Below are 22,379 nucleotides of genomic sequence, written 5' to 3'. Positions count from 1 at the left end.
GGTAACAGTGTTTATTGGAGAGAGCATGGCCTTGAAATGGTGAATGAAGAGACCTCTGACTTTCTATGTCCACTATTCTTCTAATGTATAAGTTTCTTATAACAAGCATATATACTTTTGTAATCAGAAAAAGTATTTTACATTTTTTAAAATTCTTTGTAAAAATATTAAAAGAAAATTTTGAGGGAAAATACTTACCTGTATCTTGTTCACATACCTACATGTTGTCATGTACTTGTGACCATAGTGTTCAGTTTTGTTTGATAACTTGGTCACAAGGGCTTCTCTGTGTTGCTGCACTATCAACATAATGGTCTTTAGAGAGCATGTATCAAGATTTTGATCATGACCTCCATTGTCGGTTAATTAGGGTTCCACTTTTTTGCTATTACCAATAATGTGTGTGTACGGATTGTTGCCAATTTTGCTATTATAAAGCATGTAGAAAATTTTACTGACTAGTGTGGGATTCTGGGGAAAAAACTGGCGCTCTAAGAACCCTGACTTGCATCAGCAGACTGTTTTACTTTGGACCAGGACCAGGCCTTTCTGGCATTCACAACTCCTTGGCTGGGACTCCTTGAAGGCTAGCGGGACCAGGGTTCCTTAGGGGAACCTCAGGGTTCCTCTGCCTTGGGGTCTAGATGGGAGGAAAAGATGTCCCTCCCCCTTTAGAAACAGGTGGCAGAGGATAGGGAGGAAAGGCAGGTGCCACCTGCAGGTGACATGTTTGACAGGTGCAGGAGAAATGTATTTGTTCTTCTGAATTGCACTTCTTCCACACAGGGATTTCAAGGATTTGGATTTGGAGATGGTGGCTTCCAGATGTCTTTTGGAATTGGGGCATTTCCCTTTGGGATATTTGCCACAGCATTTAATATAAATGATGGGCGGCCTCCTCCAGGTAAGACCCTATCTCCTTGGTAATCCTGCTTGGAGCCTCCTTGGAATTCATTAGTATGAAGATTACAGATAGTTGTCACTGCTTGGAAGTTTAGGCTTTTCAAAATGTGAACTCTTTCCAGATTACTGGTAGTCATAATGATATTGCACACCCGTCAAATATTAGGCATGTTCAAAATATTTGCCATCACAAACCCAGGGGATCCTCACCACAAGCCTGTGTACACCTGTGGGATGGGTGTGCAATTAGCTAGCTCCGTTTCACAAATCAGAAAATGCTCAGTATGTTTCCCAGGACATACTATGTGCCTATAAAATGAAAAAGAATAAAATAATGCCTAGTATACCTAGCTGAAGAAAAGCCTCATCCTGTTCACGTATCCCCCACTTTCACCATTTGGGGGCAGGGAAGAGTGAGGCAACCCACCAGGATTCAGAGCCTCTCTATTCTCTGGCATCTCTGTCCAGCTTCCCTCAGGATACACATGGGGCTGGTCCCAAGTCCTATCCCCTTGATAACTCTTTCTAGGTCTGTTACCTGCCACTACCTTTCTCTTTCCAGCCAGCTTAAAGGTACCAGCTGCATTCCATGTAGAACTAGGCGGCAAGGTGGGTACCCTGTACTTTATCCCAATCTGACACCAGAGCCAAGATCCTTACCATGGAATCTGCAGAGGTGCTGAAGTTGGTTGAATTCTGCTTGTACTCATTGGAGCCTCATTTGTGATGGACTCAGTGCATTTGCAGAAGGAACCAGTGTGTGGTTCCTGGCCAGAAGCTTATGCTCTTAGGGACAGAAACCTACTCCTGGGTCATCCCAGTTTTCTTTGGCCTTTACCCTGATGCTTGGCATATAGCAGGCAATCAGTAAGTCTTTGTTGACTGCCTGCCTGCATGAATCATCAGAGCACCTGTCTGGGGAATAGTATAGCATCAAGAAATCTTGAAATGCCCTTTGTACCTCCTTCACCTCAAAGGTTTCTCCTTCATTTACATATTTTCTCAAAGGAAGGAGACCCCACAGGGCAGGGTGTACCCTTCCCTGAAGGAGGGACAGGGCCCTGTAGAGGCAGTAAGAACCTGCTTGGCAGCTTCCTTCCCTTCTTCCTGGTCCAGGGCTCAACCTGGGTTCTTCAGTTAAAGAGAGCTCTATAGCCAGACTAGACTGATCCAGAGATCACTTTATCCCCATGCTATAATCACAGTTTTCCTTTATCATGTTTGATATGTTTGCCCATCCTGGATTGGTTTTCATACACTCATTCCCCCAAAGTCTGGACAGGGGGCCCTACATAGCTTTTCTCACAGCAGGGAGGAGTGGAGGCCCAGTTCTGTCCCTAGTTTGCTGTGTGATGGAAGAGACAAGCCATTTTGCCTTGTCTGGGCCCTAGTTCTATCCTCTAGAAAAGGAAGGCACTCTATGTGGGGCTAAGACCCCTCCATGCTCAACAGTGCCAGAATCTAGAGACTCTGTGACTCAAGGCAGCATGCAGAGAGGCTGAGAGCATGACTGGGGCTCTGCCACTGACTTGTGAACTTTGTGATCTTGGGCAGGTCACCTCATACCTGTGCTTCAGTTTCTACTTACACAAAATGGAAATAATAATACCCAGCAAGGTGTGTGTACAAAACACTTAGCACACAGAAGAGGCTTAACAGCAGCTTTTCTTTTATTGTTTCCTCTAAGAGCTTCCTGTTTTATGTACATCTGCAGACCAGACTCTCTTAGGATAAATTGGAGACCTTGTCCTCATTGTTATATTATTCCACATATCTTCATAATTCAAGTTTTGTTTTGCCTGATGTTATTTGGGGTTTGGAAATCTTTTTAGTGTGCAGAGTTCTGTTCTAAAGAGATGAAGATTGATGTTCTCAATTCTGGCCCAGACAGGCAGTGATCACAGCTGCAGTGTTCTGACAGCCTCTCTTCTCCCTCCTTTCTCTCCAGCTGTCCCTGGAACACCCCAGTATGTGGATGAGCAGTTCCTATCACGCCTCTTCCTGTTTGTGGCCCTGGTGATCATGTTCTGGCTGTTGATTGCCTAATGCTGGGTCCCAGCCTATATCCACGGCAGGGCCTCTGGACTGGTGACATGCCACACCCACTCTCGATGTTTGGCTCCCTGGCTAATCCTGACCCCTGGAATCGGTGGGGTCAGTAACACATCAAGGAGTTTTGCTTCTCCATCAGAGCTTTGGGACTCAAGACCTGTTGTCAAGGACTCTGGAGTATGGCCACTGCTGTAAACACCCTGCTGTAACCTCAGTCTTTGGCATTGAGTCGTCTCTCATGAGTTACACCATGAAGTCCTGTTCCAACCAGCTTAGCAGGTCTTGACTCTGCACAGGGAAGAGGCAGGAAAAGAGAAATTGTCAGTACAATTTCACCTGAATTTAATATTACAAAAACAAAGGGATGAACCAAATAGAAACTTTCTTTCATCTCTTTAAATACCCCTTGGTAAGTGGCTTCCAAAATCAGTGGGACTCCCCATATAGTGAGGCTCCAGATCCCAGTGCTGCTGTGTTCTATTTCCTCCTCCTCCTTAGCAGAAATGCAAGAAATTGCTGTCCTATAAAGATCATAATTGCAGCATCTAAAGCTGGAGTCACTTCATGAATTCACCAGAGAGCCAAAGATCTTTTATTGGCTCTAGGCCATGCTCAGTCTCTGGCTGCAGAGAGTGGCTTGAATGACCTCCTGGTTTCCTGGTGTGTATTATCCCCAGAGACATGTGGTTTCACTCACAGATTTCCCATCCTCTCTCCCCCCAAAAATACGTGCATCTGCGCCTCTCTGCCAGAGGACACACAGCCGAGACTGCTGCTGAAGCCAGGACTACGCATCAGGAAAGACCTGCCATTGGGACTCTGATGGGATTTGGAGCTCTGATGTAGGAACTGAACAAGCAGCCCTTTCCCCAAGCGTACAAAAGCTCCAAGTGCGTCCTCTCAGACCCACCCAACGGGAACTGGGGGCTTTGTCAAGTCAGCGCATGTTGAAGACCATCTTCCCCAGAAGCCAAATTGTCCTTTAGGAAGAAGCAGGAGTGGGGAGATCCGCATATGACCCTGATTTGGGTATGGCTTGGTGGATACCCCTGAAAACTCCTTGTATGTGTACTAAAACCAGGGAATCATGCAACTATGGAGCAGGCAACCCTTGATGATTTTTAATGCCAGACAGCAGGGCCTAGAGAGCCTCAGCACGATGACATGGTGTGGTTTTCCCCAGGAAATTTCCAGGGGAATCATTTTCCCAAGCCCTTGACTTGTTTTTCTAGTTCACAAACTTTTTCCTCAGAATCTGATTGAGGGAGTGGTTCCAGGCAGGAGGACAGTTCGCTTGTGGAATGGTTCTCACTCTCCTGGTCAGGCCTTTTCCTAGAAACTCAGCCTCTTCCAGGAGATCCCAGGGGTCGTGGAAGATGGACTTCCTCTGGGGGCCTCTCTGTCACTTTACCAGTCCACATTGCTCCTGGCTCACCCCTAGCCATCGCCAATAAGTGGTAGAAAGCCCCACCTAGTGCTTTTTTCCAGCTGTGGCTCTGCATAGCATGTGGAAACCAAGACCTTGAGGAAGACAGGGGAAGTCCTCTCCTGTCCACAGCCCCCACCCCTTCCCTTCTGTACCTGTCAATGCCAGAGTTCAGTGTTTAATCAGACAAAACGTTAAGTGTTGAAAAGGTGGTTCATTTGCCGAATCCTTTTGGTAGGACTAAGCTACCAGCTTTACAGTGTCCCTGATGGATTTTAAACATTCTTGGGACACCCACTCAAGAGTGCTCTTTTTATCACCTCCTGGAAATCCCAAAAGTCAGAGGGACCCCAACCTCTCAGCACAAGTGAATTGGTGAGATCGCTCAGTGCAGTAGCCCCACCTAGTGGTGAGAGAGAGGACTTCAGATAGATGGGCCCAACAGAAATGGGTTTCCAGAAGAAAAGTTAAAAAAGAAAGGGTTGTGGGTAGGAAGACAAATTATTGGGACTCTTTGACGAAGTAGAGTGAGCCCAGGAGAACTCCACCAGCATCCCAGGAACCTGTGAGCCAAGGCAGGTTGGCCATGTACCCTTTGATTTTGAACCTTCTAGGCCCCCCACTCACCCTCTACTGGGAGCTGGGGCAGGAGAGCCAACTTGGGACTGCTGGCTCAGCCCCAACAGGAAACCCCCTTCCCACCACCCCTCTGCAGGCTCACCACCTTGCCCCTCTGCCAAGGCAGTTTTCGTTTCTTTTGTGTGTTTTCTATGTTGGCGTCCAGCCCGCCCCCCCCCCCCCCGCCCCTGCCACCTTTGTGGATTAGGACCAGGTCCCAACCACAGTCAGAAAATGACACCATGTAAAGTGGCACATCTTGACCAGTCACTAATTTTCACTGTTGTGAAAGTGATTTGATTTAGAATTAAACAAATGGTTTTACATTACTGTGAGCTGTGGACTTGTCTGTGTAAATGGGGGGGGGGGGAGCGTGAATGGGTTGGGGAGTAATCACACTGATTTGGCCTCTGGGAAACACTTCTGCATACGTGGGACTCAGGCAGCCATCAATAATTAGGGATGAGAAGCACAGGCTAGAGGACTGGCTGCATATACAGTCCTACCCAAGATGTAACCTGACAGCCCTAGTCCTGACAAGTGTATGGAATTCCTAAGCTTAAGGCTACCACAATGGAGCTTAGCTTGTGGACAATCAGAACCTTGAGGACAATCACAGGTTATTCACATGCTCTGCAACAGGGCAGATGGGACCCTGGCCAAGCCCTCTACCTGGAGCAGTGGATGTACAGCTCCCTAAGGTTCCTCAGTAGCAGAGTATGAGATGGAAGATAGGTTACAAACCTGGCCTCACCTCAGGCTCCACCCCCCCACCCCCCCCCCCCACACACACAATAGAGCTACAAGGTCATCCCTCTGAAAAGGTCTCTTTTCTCCCTCTCTTCCACTTTGACCTAAGGCTTTAATCAAGTTGAACAGCACTAAGATATGGTAGGAAATGCAAAGATCAGGGATCTCCAAGAACTCATAAGCCCAATAAGAGATGGAAAACAAAACATGCACTGAAGTAGAATAGGACAGTAAAGCCTCTACATACCTATGACCCAACCCCAATAACCATCAATTCCTGTCCAATCCTGTTTTGTCCCCACCCTCATACTGCTCCCTTTCTCTTGCCTGGACTATTTTGAAGCAAATCCTAGTCCTATGCCATCTATTAAGTATTTCAAATATGCATCTCAATGATAAGGATTTTCAAAAACAACCAAAATACTATTTTATGTACCTGAAAAAATTAACAATAATTCCTTAATGTCATCATATATCCAATCATTGATCAAATTTTCCTAGTTGTCTCAACTTTTTTGTTCAGTTTGCTTGCATTAAGATCCAAATCAGATCCATATCTTGCTATTGGAGGTCTCCTAAGTCTCTTATTACATCCATAGGTTCCTCTTTTCTTACTTCTACAGTTTACATGTTTTTTTTAAATTTAAGGTTTATTTATCTTTGAAAGCGAGACAGAGTGCAAGTGGGGGAGGAGCAGAGAGAGCAGGAGACATAGAATCTGAAGCAGGCTCCAGGCTCTGAGTTGTCAACACAGAGCCCAACACAGGGCTGAAACCTATGAACTGTGAGATCATGACCTGAGCCGAAGTTGGATACTTAACCAACTGAACCAGCCGGGCACCCCGAAGTTTATCTGTCATTTGTCCTATTGAGTTTCCCACGGCTTCAGTTTTGCTATATGCATCACTGTGGTGTTAATAAGCTCCTCTTACTCTTGTATTTCCTGTAAATTGTTAAATCCAGAAGCTTGACCAGGTTCAGGCTTGGGTATTTAGTAAGACTATGTCATAAATGGTACTATATACCTCTTGTTGCATCATTTCATGAGGCACATGATGCCTGGCAGTCCCTTTTTGTGATGTTAGCAGCCCTTACTGATCATTGTCTAAAACAGGACTTTCTGTCATGATGGAGATGTTCTCTATCTGGACTGTCCAACACAGTAACCACTAGGCACATGTGGCTAGCAAGCACATGAAATGTGGCTAGTGGACTGAGGAACTTAATTTTAAGTTCTATTTCATTTTAACTTACATAGCCACATGTGCTAATGGCTATTGTATCAGTGCAGATTTAGATTAGTTCACAGGGTTTGCAAAATGATATAATTGAAGATAATGTGTTAAGCATTTAGAAACTAGAATAGGTAGAAAGGGGCAACAAAATTACAAAGAACACGGAGGGAAATGGTAGAGTGGTACAAGGGCAGAATGTATTCTGGAAAAACAGTTCTGGAGTGAAGGGAGTAGGAGAAAAGCCTGCAAAGTGAGATGTAGTTCACTCATGAGGGCCTGGTTTAGCCTTTGTTTTGTTGGCAACAGGGAGCTATTGAAGGTTTTTGAGCAGACACATAATTCTGAAGGATTAATCAGTTGCTCTTGGATGGGACTGATTCTAGGAGTGGAGAGACTAGAGGCCAAAGACAGGATCAATTTGATGAAAGTGTAAGTGACAATCGGAAGGTATAGCTGGGAATCAGTAGACCCGTTCCCTCAGGATGGCAGAGTCAGAACGTTCAGGTGTTTTTCAGTGTCCAGGTTCTCATTTCTATAGGTCCAAAGAGTTGATTGTCAGTCAGCAGGATCTGGCCTTAGGGACAGACCAAACTATGGTGGGGTAATCAAAGTGTGAACGGGTGACTTGGGTGCTAGAAACTCACATCTTCTCCCTACCCAGGATTTTCTGTCTTCCAGAAATCCCCCTGGAGTTCACAAGTGATCTTGGAATATTCTTTGGGCCTATACTGGAAAGATATCTTTTGGTTATACATTTCTACAGATTGCTATTTTCTTTCTTTACATTTCAATTTGCATTTCTCAAGAGTTACCTAAACTTCCCTGGAAGGAACTTGGGGGAGTTGGTTATCCCCCTACTCCCTGCCAGTGAACACCATGAGGCTGGAGGTGGGAAAGAAGTGGAAAGAGAGAGGGTAAGGAGGGAGAAAAGACAGACCTGGGTGCCTTGCTGTGGGGCTGAGGGAGAGGGAAGACAAACAGGGGTCTTGGTTCCAAAGCTTCCAGTGCCTGTGTGCCTGGCAAAATACAGCATTACCTCTTTGCATGTGTAGGGTGAATAAAATCCCTGCTCCCTTTTTGCCTACCATGAGGTGGCTTGTCAGAGTCCCCTGGATCCCTGCCACTTTAATTCAACACACAATCCTGTAGTTGCTATAATCAGACCAGAAATTCTTCAGAAACTGTAAAGCCAACCGCTGGAGTTTCCCAGGAATTACCGGAAGTCAGGCACATTCCCTCCCCCACCCCCTCAGCACTTTCTCTATACTCAGGATTTCAGGAGCCACCTGCCACACCCAGAGGAGAAACATCTGACCTGCTTCCTATTTGGATTACACAGGTCAGGAAGAAAAGAGAATTGTGCCCACCTTTGCTTATTGGAGTGCTGGAGCCAGACAGCAGCAGAGTTGAACTTTGTCTTTAGCGGGGGTGTCATGATCCATTTCCTTGGGCCCCATTCCTGCCTCTTCCTGGTCATTTGGACCCTTTTCCCATGACCTAAATCCAGTCTAAGGAAATGACAGTCGCCAAACACGCATCACAGGAGAATCAGATGGGAAGGACTGCAGGGTCCTGCTGATGCAGCCCACCCTTTGTCACATAGAGGACCCCAATTCCCTCCCAAACCCAGTGAAAGAAAGTGGTTCTCAAGGCCCCTCAGCCAGCTAGCAGCTGCCAGGAACCAGCCTGCTGTTCTAACTCCTTGTCCAGGGCTCTCTCCTCCACAAAGAAGAGCCAGCAGAGCAAATCCAGTCTACAAGTGTGTCCCCTTTAGTCTACATGGCATTTTTAGAATTTCTGAATGTTACCAACATTTTAAAAAGTGGGAAAATTCACCTAAATACCTGTAGTTTGGGCTTGTCTTGAAAATTTGGAAGATCTGGTGTGCTGCATTTATTTATATACCTGTTTGGCCCCGATAAGAATCTGCCCCTAGAATGCTGGTTGCACCACCTTCACACCATCTTTGACCTAGAGATTATCTACTAAGTGCCAGCTTACTCACAGTGGGGCAGATAAGTGGCTTCTTTGAGCTGGAAGCCTAAGAAAAGTCCACTCTAAATCCCCAAAGTTATTTGTGGAGTAGCTTCTCCATATTCATATTCCTTTTTTTTTTTTAAGATTTTTATTTTTAAGCAATCTCTACACCCAACACGGAGCTCGAATTTACAACCCCAAGATCAAGAATGGAATGCTCTAATGACTGAGCCAGACAGGCGCCCCTCCATATTCATATTCTTGGTCCTAAACACTCTACTAGAAAGAGCTTTTGCCTGGGAGTTAGGCGACCTGGGTTCCCATCTCACCTCTGCTCCTAGTGAGCTGAGCCATTTTGAGGTAATAGAACTTCTTTCCTCGGGTCCTCAGCTGCCCCCATCTGTAAAATGGGCTGAGGATCTCCTGTTGAGACCTCCCTGGAGTCCCGGGGACTATGCTGACAAACCACCTCACGGCCGCGGACAATCACCCTTACCAGCTCAGGCACTCAACAAAAGGCGTCGCTCTCTCTGGGAGGCACCAGGGTCCCCACAAAGCCCGAGTCAGGGGGCGTGGCCTGGCGTCAGCGGGGCGGGGCGTCGGCGGGCGGGCCCCCGTGCCAGGTGCGGTTTGGTCCTCCCCGGGCGCCGTAGGCGGTGCATCTAGCTTGCGCCGGGGGGCCGCGATCCTCCCGCGCCTGAGACGGCTGCGAGAGTTGAGAGGAGTTGCTGTAGTCCCCACCACCTCCTCCCCATTTCCGCGTCCCCGGAACCATGGCCGCCCAGTCGGGTAAGGAAGGTCCGCGCCGTTCTGTTCCGCCGTTATCTCGGAAGCCCGGGCCCAGGACGCCTGAAGGGAGCTGGCAGCCTCGGGAGTTTCGGGCTGAGTGGACCCCCATGGACCCCAGCACTTTAGCAGGAGAACTGGGGAAGTGAGCACAACGCTCCCCGAGGACTCGGAGGTTGTGGGGCTTCGGGAATTGGGGGGCCGAAGACAGAAGGATGCGAGGGATATGCGGGTTGGGCTGCTGAGGGTTGAGGTCCCTCGAGGAAGGGATGCTGGGCTCTGTGAAGGAACCAGCTTTTTTTTTGTGAATCTGGCGACCGCAGGTCCCCAAATGAAAACTTTCTAAGGGGGCGCCTGGGTGGCGCAGTCGGTTAAGCCTCCGACTCTGGGTTTTGGCTCAAGTCATGTTCTCACGGTTGGGAAGTTTGAGCCCCGCATTGAGCTCTGCGCTGACTGCCGAGCCTGCTTGGGATTCATATTCTCTCTCTCTCTCTCTCTCTCTCTGTCTCTCTCTCTCTCTCTCTCTCTGTCTCTCTCTCTCTCTCTCTCTCTGTCTCTCTCACTCAAAATAAATAAATCAAAACTTTAAAAAAAATAAAATTCTAAGAAAGCTGGGGCCTGAGTTCTCTTGGAGTGAGGGCTTTGTGGAATATGGAGAGTAAGGAAGGGATTCTCAGGGTTTGGGCCAGTTATATGGGGATGGAGAGTTACCCTGGGTTCTGGGTTTTCTGTGGGAAATGAGGATAGTTGTGACTTCTGACCGGATCCAGGGCGTCTCACGGGTATCTTGGTGCCTGTGATCTTAGGCAGGTCTTAGGGCTCTTTGCAGGAAGCTGGGAGTGTGGGCTTCCTTGGGGTTTAGGACACGGATTAGGGGTTAGGGAGAGAGTGAAGCATTCTTCCTGGGGAAGGTAGGCCACTTCGCGTTCTGGACCCTCCATGGGAGCTAGGTCTTCCCTTGGCCTCTCTGAGACAGGAGAAGAATGTGGCCAAACACCTCTTAGAGCGAAGAGTTGTCCAAAGGTAAAGGGTAGCTTCAGAGTTAGATTAGCTGAGCCTACAGTCCCCTCTCGGTCACCTCACACATTACCCTGCAGCTTCCTGCCCTCCTGCCTGTCCCCCTGCACTAGGACTTTCTGTTGCCTCTGTTTCCCAGCCACCTGTGTGGGAGGCCCAGCCTCTAGGTCGACCAGGGTCAGCATCCAGAAGTTTTCTAGAGGTGACAGAAGGGAATGGTGGAGGAGGGAGGCTGTCTTGGATATCTGCCCCCATTTCCTGGCTTTCAGCCTGTGGACAGTCACTTCCTCCATCCTGAATACAAGGACCAGGCCACCAGTGGGTCATTTCCTTACCATGGAAGCTTGGGATTTTTCTCTTCATTCTGGATAATAGGCTTCTGGAGAAGACTAGGAGTAAAAATGTTCCCTGTCCCTTTCTCTCTGATTTTTTTTTTTTTAAGCTTCCAGAGTGTTTCAGTTCAAATGATTTCCAGTGACTTTTTTTCTAACCTCCATGTATGTCAGTTACCTGTCTCGAACCTTGATTCTCAGAAACTTGTAAAAGATCTTAGAGTGCAATAAGTGTTTATTAGATTTCTCTGAGTGAACCAAAAAGCTTTGTAGAGGCATTAAAGTGTCTAGGTGTATTAGTTTAGACATTTGTCCATAAGAATATCTGTGGGATACTTTTGTGCTTATGCAAGCACTGAGTAGTAAAATGATGAACAAAATGGATACAGTCCTTGCCTTTGTGGTGGATACAGCCTTAGAGACGGATAGTAAATAATTGAGGTAATAATAGAAATAAATGCTATAATAATTTGAGATAAACAGTGGAAGTAAGTGCTGTAAGAGTACACCAGGGGTGAGGAGAGTGGCAAGAAGACACTTTTCCTTTAAAAAGCAAGTTTATGCTGATCCTTGAGAATAAGTAGAGAGTAAGTCCAGCAAAGAAAGGGCAAAGAACATTCCAGGTAGATGGAGCAGCATTAAAAGGTGCCTATGAAGAGCTGTGAGTAGGCCAATATGCCTTTTTTTATGGATGGGGAGACTAAGGCTCAGAAATGACTTGTTCAAGGTTGTACGGCAAAGGAAATGGCGGTGATGAGAATTCATATTTTCCAACTTCAAATTCAGTGCTTTATCCTCTCACAAACACCAGAATTCTTTATTATCACAAACATTAGAATGGGATTATCCTGTGGAGTCAGAAGGAAGTGGGGCTTAAACTTTTACTTGTTCTGTCCGAACTGTTCCAAGACAACTCAGATTCCTGTGTAACGGGAGAATCAACAACAAAGAAACCAAATGTTTACTGAGTACTGTGATGTCTAAGGCACTGGGCTGGGCCAAGTTTTACCTCTTATAAATTTTAACAGATGCTAGAGCCAGGAGAGACTTGATAATGTTACTCTCCTTGTTTCATGTATGAAGAAACTGAGGCCCAGGGAGAAAAATGGATTTGTCTAGAGTCACTCAACTAATGGTAGAGTCAGGACTAAACTAGGATTTCTCCTCCAGTGCTCTTTCCAATTTTCCAGGCTACTTGAGACATAGCACATAATAAGTCCTTAATAAATATTTGTAGAAATGAATAATATGTGGTTTGTGCCTTTGAGAAATTCACTGTCAGTTGAGAGTAATTAAGAAAAAAATGGGCAAATCAGGACAAATTTTTAGAAGGCCTGTGTGTGATAACATTATGGAATTTAAAAGATGTTGAAGAACTCTATTCATGCATCCATTCCACAAATATATATTGAGTTCATATTACGTGCCAGGCACTTCTAGGCCCTGGGGGAAACAACAGGAAACAAAACAGACCAAATCCCTTCCCTAACAGAGTATGTGTATGTGTTCTTTTTTTTTTTTTCTTTTTTTTTTTTTTTAGTATTTATTTATTTTGGGGAGAGCGCAAGTGGTGGAGGGGCAGAGAGAGAGGTGGACAGAGGATCTGAACTGGGCTCTGTGTTGACCGGCTGACAGCAGCAAGCCCAATGTGGGGGTCTAAATCACTAATGGAACTGTGAGATCACAACCTGAGCCAAAGTGGGACAGTCAACCAACTAAGCCATCAACGTACCCCTCAGAGTGTGTATTCTGATGGAAGAGATAGACAGTATGTAAATATGAATATCAAACATCAGGGATAAATGCTCTGAAGAGAAATAAAGTAGGATAAAGTCATAGGAACAGTTGGAGGTCAGGGAAGGGTAGCCTCCCTGATTAATGACATCGAAGCAGAGAAATGAAGGAAGGGAGTAAGCCATTTGGATATCTGAGGGAAGAACATTTAAGGTGTCGGGAATAGAAGGGAATGAGCAAAGGCCCTGAGCCCGGAATGTACTTGGCATGTTTGAACAACAGCAAGGTGTCCAGGGTGGCTACCAGATTTGGTCAGGAGATACTTCTAGGAGGTAAAATTTGAGAAGTCTTGGGTAGATTAAAAGTGGTGGGGGTGAGGGTGCAGTATGATATCCTGGTAGGGAAGAAACTGGAAGTAGGAAGCATAGCTGGGCAAGTTTCAAGGTTCTCACAAGGGATGGTGAATTGATATGGGTGATAGAGGCAAGAATGGAGAAATGGGGCAGTTACAGGAAGTGAAAGATAAAGCTGAGAGGGTAGGTAAAGCCAGACTGTGGAGGGTTTAATGCTAGATTTGTGGAATTTTTCAGACTACAGTAGAGACCATAGGTTTAGAGGCAGAGAACATGATGATGTGTGTATTTTGTGTGTATCAATTTGGCATTGGTGGGCATGATAGATTGGACAAGAGTAAGGAAGACACCAATCTGGGGGTGATACAGTGGGCCCTGAGGTGAAGTGTTAGTGATAGGAATGGAGAAGAAGGCATTGACCACAGGAATTACCTGCAACCTGGAAGGGCTAGGGTTCAGGGGCATATTAGGAACGGATGCAGGATCAGTTTGTGTGTACGCAGGATCAGTTTGGCATTTCAGTGAGAGGACCTAGAGCTCTAGCATTCTCTTACAAGCCTATCTTCCTTCTCACTGTTGACTTTGTTTATATAGTAGCAAGAATTAGACTCTTTTACCTATTAATCTATACCCAACAGTAGCTAGAACATGAAACCATTGCCGAGTTCTCTTAGAATATACTTTGATCATCCACCCTGGTATTCTATGTCAAGTCTTTCTGCCTGTAATTTCCTTTTTCTAGGGAAGAAAATCTAAATATAAAGACATAGACTTTGGAGTTAGCAGACCTGTGGTCTAAACCCAGATCTAATACTTGTTAATTGAGCATTTCAATTTTCTCTTCATAAAATGGGAACAATAATAATCCTTCAATACTAGTCTTCATCTTATAGGATCTTTATATTTGATTAGTTCATGTTTGCATAGTGCTTAGAACACCACCAGGCACATTGTAAGGACTCAAAGTAGTTAATTTTTTTCCCCCTATCTTTGACAATGAGTAGAGAACTACTGTTTGGGAATGTATTAATTGGTTAACCAGTTCTCTGATAAGAAAATGCCTATTCATTCACAGCTAAGTAGACTTATGGTTGGAAGTGAGAACCTGAGTGCTGGAAAGCCACAGGAACCATCTGTCTCACTTGTTTCTCTACCGAGTATCCTATTACCCTACTAAGTTTGCCCTGCTCCCAGCAACTGGTTTGTCCCTCTCTGACGTGTTATTTCTGTACATATCCCTTGTCTCTGTCACCCGCCTGAGTACTCACCAAGGGCCCCAGAAGTTCATGACATAGTCTTTGTCTTGCACATGGGCACGTAGAAAAAATTTGCTGAATTTGTTTTGAAAATGTTCCCTTCAGATTTTAGAGGTTAGTGTAATTCAGCTCAACCTTTTCCCTTGCCAACCCCCTAGATATACATGAAAGAAAGAAGAAAAGCTTTCAGTTGCCAACCAAGTGTCAGGCACTGCAGGAAGTATTTTCACATATATTTAGTTATTTCTCTTAATCCTCTTGGGAATCCTATAAGGTATAGATGGTTATTCTCTTTTTAAAGATTAAGGGAGACAAGCTCAGAGAGGTTAAATAATTTGCCCAAGGACACAGAACCAGGTTTCACACCTAGGTTACTCCAGCTCTTCTGGTTGACCCTTACTACTAAAGGGCAGATGGAAACAACAGCAAAAATCAACCTTCTGAGATGTCTGTGTATGTGCCTTAACCTGCAAAATGAGAGACCCTCATTTGGTGTCACTAACTCAGAGCTAGAAGAAATAATTTGATCCCACTTCTTATGAAAGAAGAATCTAAGGTTCAGAGAAGTCCAGAAAGTCCTTTAAAAATCATGTCATATTTCTTCTATAGACACTCCCCTTGGTAATATTTGGAAGCTAGTGCAGAGGAAAAATCTTTGGGATATAGGGGAGAGTATCTAGAGGAACATTAATCATACTGTTAGTCTTGTTGGTACTTACTTCATTAAAGGGTGATCTTTTCTCTCTTGGCTGCTCATCACCGGTTGCTGCCCTGCCCCTCTGCTTCCTGCTTTATCCTGGAACAAGTGGGATTTATACACCTGACCTGCCAGTTCCCAGGGGGGCACAGCAGTTACCATCCTTGTTGTTTTGTGCTGCACTGAATTGGCTGGGTTTTGTTCCTGGTTCTCATTGTCTAGTGGAACATGAGAAGCATCAAAGATTTTTCTCAAATGAAAGGATAGGATCTGTGCATGTTGGTTCAGGTTAGGCTTTATGGTCTCATGAGCTTTCAGTACCTGGAAATTTCTCACCACTTTGAAGTCTGAAAAGGACTAGTTTGCAGAAACCCAGCTCTTAGACCAAGATTAAGGGGAATGTTAGTGTCTTGTGGGAAATGCACTGGCTGTGGGCTGGAGTACCAGGCTGAGCCCTTCCACTGAATAACTGTGTAGTCTTAAGCAAGTCCTAACTTGTCTAAGGCTGCATACAATAATAAAAATGCAACTGGTCTGGTAGTTTCAGAACTTGGGTTTGAGCCCCTCTCGGACCAGCTTTCTGATGGTTAGGCAACTTGACTCTCCTTCTTCAAGCCCATTTTTCTTTCAAAAAAACGAAAGGATTGGACTAGAGTAGATGATTTTTAAAGGCCTTTCCAGCCTTACCATCCTGTCATCCTAGTGCCTGCCCCAGTGAATTCACAGATTATTTGAGAATCACATCATCAGTTATTAAGTTGGGGGAGAGAAGCATATGTAAATTGATTTTATATATATATATATATATATTTTTTTTTTTTTTTAAACTGAATATATTTTGTACCAGGATTCAAAAGATCCTGAAGGTGAGAACCTTTGTAATGAACCATTTGTTGTAATTCTCACCCCCTTTGCATGGCACATTTACAACTTCTTAAAAGCAACAAATTCCAATAGTAACTGTGAAGGTACAGTTTTCTGATTATTAAACACTTACTAAGGGCCCCTTATTGTTTTGAGGCTACTGGGGACATATACTTAATCAAACTCCCTTTCTGGCCTCTGACAATCAGTAGCCACTGTTGATAAGTCTGCAAATATGAGAGATAAACACTATGGAGGGAGAGAGTAAATGTCCTGGTACAATGAGGTATTTTCTGAGAGGAAATATTTCCCAGGCAGACTGGATTCTGGATGGGTCTTTCATTTGGCCTCACAGAAATTGCTAGGTCTTTGTATTATTATATTTCTCTTTCATTTCTTAGAATAAAGGTTGTAAGAGAGTTGGGATGCCTGGCTGGCTCAGTCAGTGGAGCATGCAACTCTTGATCTCGGGGTCATGAGTTCAAGTCCCATATGGGTGTAGAGCCTACTTTAAAAAAAAGTTGGGGGTGCCTGGGTGGTTCAGTTAAGTGTCCTATTCTTGATCTTGGCTCAGGTCTTGATCTCAGGGTTGTGAGTTCGAGTCCCACACTGGGCTCCACATTGGGTGTAGAGCCTACTTAAAAAAAAAAAAGATGCAAAAGGATCATCAACTTTCAGGGCTGTAGGGAGCTGAAGAAGCCAAGAGTATCCTTTTGAAGAGTATTTGGTTTTGAGAAGCTGAAGGTTCTGGGTGAATATTCTTGCTCAGGTACTCTAACTGAAAAACAGTGTGAATGCATAACAGATAAACTGAGGCCTGCACATCCACATGTGGCTTTACCCATAAGTAGTCATCCTGAGAACCTGAATACTTATTGAGTGGAATCATCCCTGCTGACCGTTGGAGCTTATCTTCGGAAATTACCTTCATAGTTGGCAGCTGGATCCAACATTTCAGTTGGATTTGCCACACAAAGAGTTTCTGTTCTGTACCAGGTTTTATGCTAGGCCCTGGAGATTTGAAGATAATCAAGATGCAGTCTTTGTCCTTTAGAGCTGGGAGTGGGGATGGGGCACACAGAGAGGGTGGGACTGAAGGAAATAGAAACATAATGAACTATAATTACAAAACAAATGATGTAAAGCAGGTATAGACAAAATGGAACAAACAGTGTCTGCCTTTGGGGGACCATCAAAGAAGGATAGAAATTTGATTAAGGGAAAAGGCAGTAAAGTATCTTAAACACAGAATAGCTCAAGATGTGAATGCTAGGATACAAGAACATAAATGTGAATGGCAGAAACAGAAAATAGATCAAGATGTGATTTAGAGCATCCCTTTGTTGCTGATGAGAGATAAAGGTTCTTTGGGGTCACCTTGTGGACGGCCATTCATTCCTTTAGTAAAAGTTTGTTGAAGGACTACAGTAGGCCAGGGACCTGTCTTGGTTCCCCTCATCCTTTGGAGCTGACAATAGCCAACTTTAATGATATGTGAGGACTTTGTGTTCCTACCTTAGGACCTTTGCACATGTCTTCTTTCCACTCCCATCTCCAGTGTTATCCTTCCCTCCTCCTCTCTGCCTGTTAATTTATGTCATCCTTTTGTTTTTAATGTTTTATTTATTTTTGAGAGAGAGAGAGAATCCGAAGCAGGCTCCAGGCTCCAGGCTGCCAGCACAGAGCCCAATGTGGGACTCAAACGCATGAACTGGGAGATCATGACCTGAGCTGAAGTTGGATGCTTAACCGACTGAGCCACCCAGGCACCCCTCATATCCATCCTTTAGAGCTCAGTTTAAAAATTATTTCCTTAAGGAATGCTTGTTTGCTTTATCCCAACCCCATTTTCCTAGTTATGAACTTGATTTCTCCTTCATACCACTTGCCCCAATTATAATTAAAATAAGTATATTATTGTTTCATATCTATGTTGAATCTCTTTCTCATTTGCTGCTCTTTCCCCAGTATAGGGTTGGATACATAGTTGGCATAGAATAAATATTTGCTGAAAGAATGACTGAAGCGTGTCCATTGAATTTAGCAATAAGCAGTCACTTTGGCCCTTGGTGAGACAGTTTCAGAGAAATGGTGAGGGTGGAAGTCAGATTGCAACAGGTGGGAAGTGAGGAAATGAGAGCAGTGATGTGTAGACAGCTTTTTAATATGTGTGGCTGTGAAGGGGAAGAAGGGTGGTAGCTAGAGCAGAAAATGGAATCCAGATTTTTTTTTTTTAATGGGAAAGACTTGAACTAATTTAAATAATACTTGGAAGGAGCCAATGGGGAAGGGAGTAGTGGTAGAGATAATGGAAAGTGCACATCTTCTGAGAGGTGGGATAAGATGGAATCTATTACAGGAGTGCCATGCTAAACAATTGAGCCTTTTCTTCTGTGGACACTGGGGAGTCTGAGTGAGCCAGCTAAGACTGTGTGGTAGATAGGGAAAAGAAGCCAAAGACCTGAACTCAGGCTGTGGTGAAGGACAGGGAAGGATTAGAGAAACATTTGGAAGGTGGAACCAGGTGGGTATGAGAGAAGGGAGTAGGGGTCTTGATTTTGTGCTCCTGGAGCCTAGCACAAAGCAGGTTCTAAATAAGTGTTCATTCAGTGGCTTTGAGTTTCTCAAGACTGGGGAAAGGGCATGCTCTGGAGGGTGTGTCAATAACAAGTTACCTCAGATATCTTCATAGTGGAAAGTCCTGATCCTTTTTGAATTTTGTAAACAGCCAGAGTCATCCAGGGCCAAAATGCTGAATTGTTGAGTAAGTGGGTGGTCAAGTTAGAGACCATTCCTTTCAGTTAAAAAGTAAAAATGAGAAATAAGATATGGCTTAGAATAATGAGACTTGCTGGGGGTAGGACACAGCAGTTCACAAACTGACTCTAAAAACCCTTCCATGCAAGAGTTCCAAAAATGTTTCAAATCTGTACCTCTATAAGTTGGAAGCGTCTGACTCTTGGTTTCAGCTCAGGTTATGATCTCATGGTTCATGAGTTCAAGCCCCACATCAAGCTCTGCACTGATGGTGTGGAGTCTGCTTGGGATTCTCTCTCTTCCCTCTCTCTCTCTCTCTGCCCCTACCCTGCTTGCTCTCTCTCAAAAGAAATAAATAAACTTAAAAAAAACAACAACAACAAACTTGGAAGATTCATTTGGATGCCTGTCTTCATTGAAAACCTTCTCACTAATTCTTTGTCTCACCCACTGTCCATAACCCAATTTGAGTAAGTCTCTCAGACTTTGAACCTTGGACTTTGTGAGGATTATAGTGCACTCTCTGATTACTACCATCCAAAAAACCAAAAAGACCCCTCCTGAGAGTCTGAGAATTTTAATTTTTTTTAAACCTTTTATTTATTTTAGAGAGACAGAGCCCCAGTGGAAGAGGGGCTGAGAGAGGGACACAGACTCTGAAGCAGGCTCCAGGCTCTGAGCTGTCAGCACAGAGCCCAACACGGGGCTTGAACTCAAAACTTGAGATCATGACCTGAGCTGAAGTTGGACATTTAACCAACTGAGCCACCCCGGTGCCCTGAGAGTCTGAGAACTTTAGATTCAGGTGATGATGGCATATATGTCCTATCACTATGGAACTGGGGGAGAGGAGCAGGTGGGTCGAGGTTTTAAAGCCTTCTGCCAGCTTGTTTAACTTTCCTCTGGGGTATAAGGACAGCTGCCTGTGTGTTCTGGCTACCCCAGAATGCTGCTGAGCAATCTTGAAGTGTCTGGAGATGTGCATTGTCTATTCATGACCCCTGTGCCTGTGAAACAGGGTTCAGTGACTGTCACCGTGCCTGTGGCAGTCTGGAGTTACCCAGAGAGAACAAAGCTGCATACACGGAGTGTACAAGGGAGTCTTGTAACAACCTTGTCCTGCTTTCTAGGGCTGAGTCAGGTACCATAGCTTGATCTCAGCTGCCTTCTTTATTTCAAGAAGTTGGCATCAGAGCCACAGCAGAAGTATTGTGTTTTGTCCCTTTTGGAGGGACATGGATTTACTCTGTGTTATTGCCCATGCTAATCTCTCAGCCTATACAGCCTTTCTCCATCCTTTCTCAGCCCCTGGCAAATCTACTCCATCCTTCAAGGTTTAGCTCAAGTATTAGCTTCCTCTACAAAGATTTTTCTGACTCCCCTAAGTGGAATGAGCAGAAATTAACATGGTGGAGTATAAAGAGCATGGGCTTTAGGATGAGTTGGGCCTGAGTTGGAATGCTAAATCTGTTGTGTGGCCTGTCACCCTCTAGCCCTAGGTTTGAGTTCTCCCACCCACTAAATGAATTTAATACCTCTTTCACAGGATTGTTTTGAGAATTAAATGCAATTGGGTCTGTGAAAGCAGCTAGTACAAGGCTTGGTATATAGGAGGTGTTCATTAAATGTTCTTTCCCTTCTATACCCATAATTTCTCCTAACTAAAATAGCACTTTGCTTCTACTAAGGGAAAAATTATAATGTGGAAGAAGGGTTCTTTTTCAGTGGATTTGCTCCTTGAAGAACAGAGATGATGTTATCCAGCAGTCTCCATCATAGAGCTTGGAGAGGACCCATGGGTCTGACAAGAGGACCTATGATGTTGGTTGAATGAATGAGCTCCTGGACTCAGTGATGGAATAGGAAAAGGGAATAACATGTTTAACCCAGAGAAGTTTTTGTGGGTGCTGGTTGAGAACAGTCATAGGAAGTCAAAAGAAAGAGACCTTGTTCATTTAATCTACTCAGAGCTATAATAAGCAAGGGCTGAAAGTTCTAGGAAAAGGCAGGTTTTGTGGAAAAAGGAATAATCGGAACCATTTCTAAAAAATGGAATGAGGCTTACTTTTGAGGTCATGAATTCCCTGTCCCTGGGGAGATGAGCAAGCTGGATAAGTGCTTACCAAAGATCTTGTGGAGGCAGGAATTGTGTATTTAGCAGAGCACTGGACCACCCTTTCAATATAAGTCTGTTGACTCGGTCTTATTCTGCATGGTAGGAATCCCGTCCCTGTGCCCCCTGCTACTTTGGGCCTCTGAACCTCCTGGTTTTGTGTGTAGGTGAAGATGCCTGGAGGTGTCGGGGCTGTGGGGACCACGTTGCTCCAAGCCAGAGGTGGTACAGGACTGTCAACGAAGCCTGGCACAGCTCTTGCTTCCGGTAAGTGGGTCTGTCCTCCTGTCTTTGCCAGCCACTACTTCGTGTTCTGGAAAATACAAAAACAAGCTTCTGACTTGAGAGTTTCCATTTTGGTATGGGTTGAGAGGACAGGGAAGAATGTGCCAAGGAAGAGCACATGAACAAATGGAAGAGCCACATGTGGGCAAGGTACAGCTAGAAATGGGGTAGGGGGATTGGAGCAGCCTTTTCCAGGGTATCCCAGCACCTTCACTTTACAGATGAGGAAACTGAGACCCAGAAAGAATGACTTTCCCACAGCTACACTACTGATGACGCAGGTGCCTCAAGGGTTGTTCTTGAGTGCAGTTGGCAGAGCCAGCTCTTCACCACAGGATGCCTCCCTAGTTTCCTGCTTTTTGTTATTTAATTTTATTATAGCTCTGAGATTGTTGTTTGAAGGCAGCCCAGTTTCTTGAAAATAACAGAGACTTTAAAGTCAGATTTGTTCCTGTTGTCTGAGGCTCAGTTTCCTCATCGGGAAAACACGGATGTTAAAAATTTATCTCATAGATTTGTTAAGATAGAATGAAATCATATATGCCAAGGGCCTAGCACATGGTAGGCACCCACTGAATGGTTACTTCTTTCCCCTGTGAGATTGGAATCTTCAAGAGTGGGAGCTTGTCTGCATTCTCCAGAACATAAAACAGTGCCTGGCCTACAGTCATTCCACATCGGAGGCTGGGTGGGCATGTGTGCCCTCATGGTCTGAAGTGGTGGGGCTGTTGCTCACATCCTGAGAATGAGACAGACTGTAGACAGGCACCATGTGCTATAGATTCCAACTCCCACACACAGCTCTTGTTGCAAAGCATCCCCCGTGCTGATATCAAGTAATTTAATTGACCTTTAAGCACTTGCCTCCACCCGGGAACTATGTGGGGGGTTGGCCTGGAGATCTCTGGCCTCTGGAAGAGTTGGAGAGGAACTAGCATTTTTTCTGCCCTTTCAGCTCTAATTCAGAGAGCTCTCCAGTCTTCTCTGTGGATCTAATTGCCTTGGTTCTTCCTTTTACCCTCAAGGAAGTTGATTCTATCTTTACTTACTACCTTTACTTAATAAGGATTAGAGCAGAATATTGGAGCTATAAGGGGACCCTACAGATAAAACCTTTGGCTACCACTTTCATTTAGAGCTGAAGCTAATCCTGATGAATTCCCAGGCTGAGGCTCACCTTGGCACCTAACCCATAGGGTCATATTTATCCCTGCTGTTTTCCTA

General features: G+C 44.9%; 1 protein-coding gene and 1 long non-coding RNA gene across 5 annotated transcripts in view; one reads left to right on the top strand and one right to left on the bottom strand.

The window, feature by feature from the left end:
* Positions 1-22,379, top strand: part of LOC124518218 (E3 ubiquitin-protein ligase RNF185) — a 100,817-nt gene that overhangs the window by 32,521 nt on the left and 45,917 nt on the right. Inside the window, exons 6-7 of one of the 4 annotated variants that reach the window (XM_047088077.1) lie at positions 787-904; positions 21,038-21,137. In XM_047088077.1, coding sequence (XP_046944033.1) covers positions 787-904; positions 21,038-21,137 — 218 coding nt within the window. Of the gene's footprint in view, positions 1-786; positions 905-2,851; positions 5,329-9,400; positions 9,751-21,037; positions 21,138-22,379 lie in introns of those variants that run through there. The other 3 variants (XM_047088081.1, XM_047088079.1, XM_047088078.1) reach the window with 3 other exon arrangements.
* LOC124518221 (uncharacterized) lies at positions 2,556-9,429 on the bottom strand. The gene is made up of 3 exons (XR_006963639.1): positions 9,291-9,429; positions 8,352-8,492; positions 2,556-3,243 (listed from the first exon to the last, which is right to left on the bottom strand). It is a non-coding gene; the product is annotated as an uncharacterized LOC124518221 (long non-coding RNA).

Source organism: Lynx rufus, unplaced genomic scaffold (assembly GCF_022079265.1).
Source record: "Lynx rufus isolate CCGP_SWC_20201006 ecotype Redwood Valley unplaced genomic scaffold, mLynRuf1.p SCAF_24, whole genome shotgun sequence".
Classification (NCBI taxonomy): domain Eukaryota; kingdom Metazoa; phylum Chordata; class Mammalia; order Carnivora; family Felidae; genus Lynx; species Lynx rufus.
This window is presented reverse-complemented; position numbering and strand designations above follow the sequence as displayed.